The 339-nt window shown below is 71.1% G+C and overlaps 1 protein-coding gene across 1 annotated transcript in view; it reads left to right on the forward strand.

The window, feature by feature from the left end:
* The window catches only part of EPB41L4B (erythrocyte membrane protein band 4.1 like 4B), a 195,098-nt gene that overhangs the window by 25,213 nt on the left and 169,546 nt on the right, over positions 1 to 339 (forward strand). Inside the window, exon 5 of the mRNA XM_010583595.1 lies at positions 10 to 182. Coding sequence (XP_010581897.1) covers positions 10 to 182 — 173 coding nt within the window. The remainder of the gene's footprint in view (positions 1 to 9; positions 183 to 339) is intronic.

Here is a 339-nt window from a genome sequence, read left to right on the forward strand (position 1 = left end):
TGCGAGGAGGAGCAGCCGCCGCCGCCGCCGCCGCGGGAGGGTTCCCCTCCTCGCCGCACCCCGGAGGGGTCGTGCACGGCGGCGGAGCGCCCGTCCACATCCCGGCGGCCGGAGGCAGTAAACCGGTGCTGCAGTGCCGCGTCCTCCTCCTAGACGGGACCGAAGTCAGCGTGGAGCTGCCGGTGAGTAACGTGCGCTTTGCCTGCGGAACAGCGCTTGCCTCTCCCCTCTCCCTTCTTCCCTCCTCCGCATCGTCCTGCTGACAAGGCTGACCCAGCCCCGGCCGCCCAACATGCGCCCTTCTCCGGGCGAGCCCGGCTACTTTCTTCCGATCACCGC

This window comes from Haliaeetus leucocephalus, unplaced genomic scaffold (assembly GCF_000737465.1).
Source record: "Haliaeetus leucocephalus isolate CR32 unplaced genomic scaffold, Haliaeetus_leucocephalus-4.0 Scaffold915, whole genome shotgun sequence".
Classification (NCBI taxonomy): Eukaryota; Metazoa; Chordata; class Aves; order Accipitriformes; family Accipitridae; genus Haliaeetus; species Haliaeetus leucocephalus.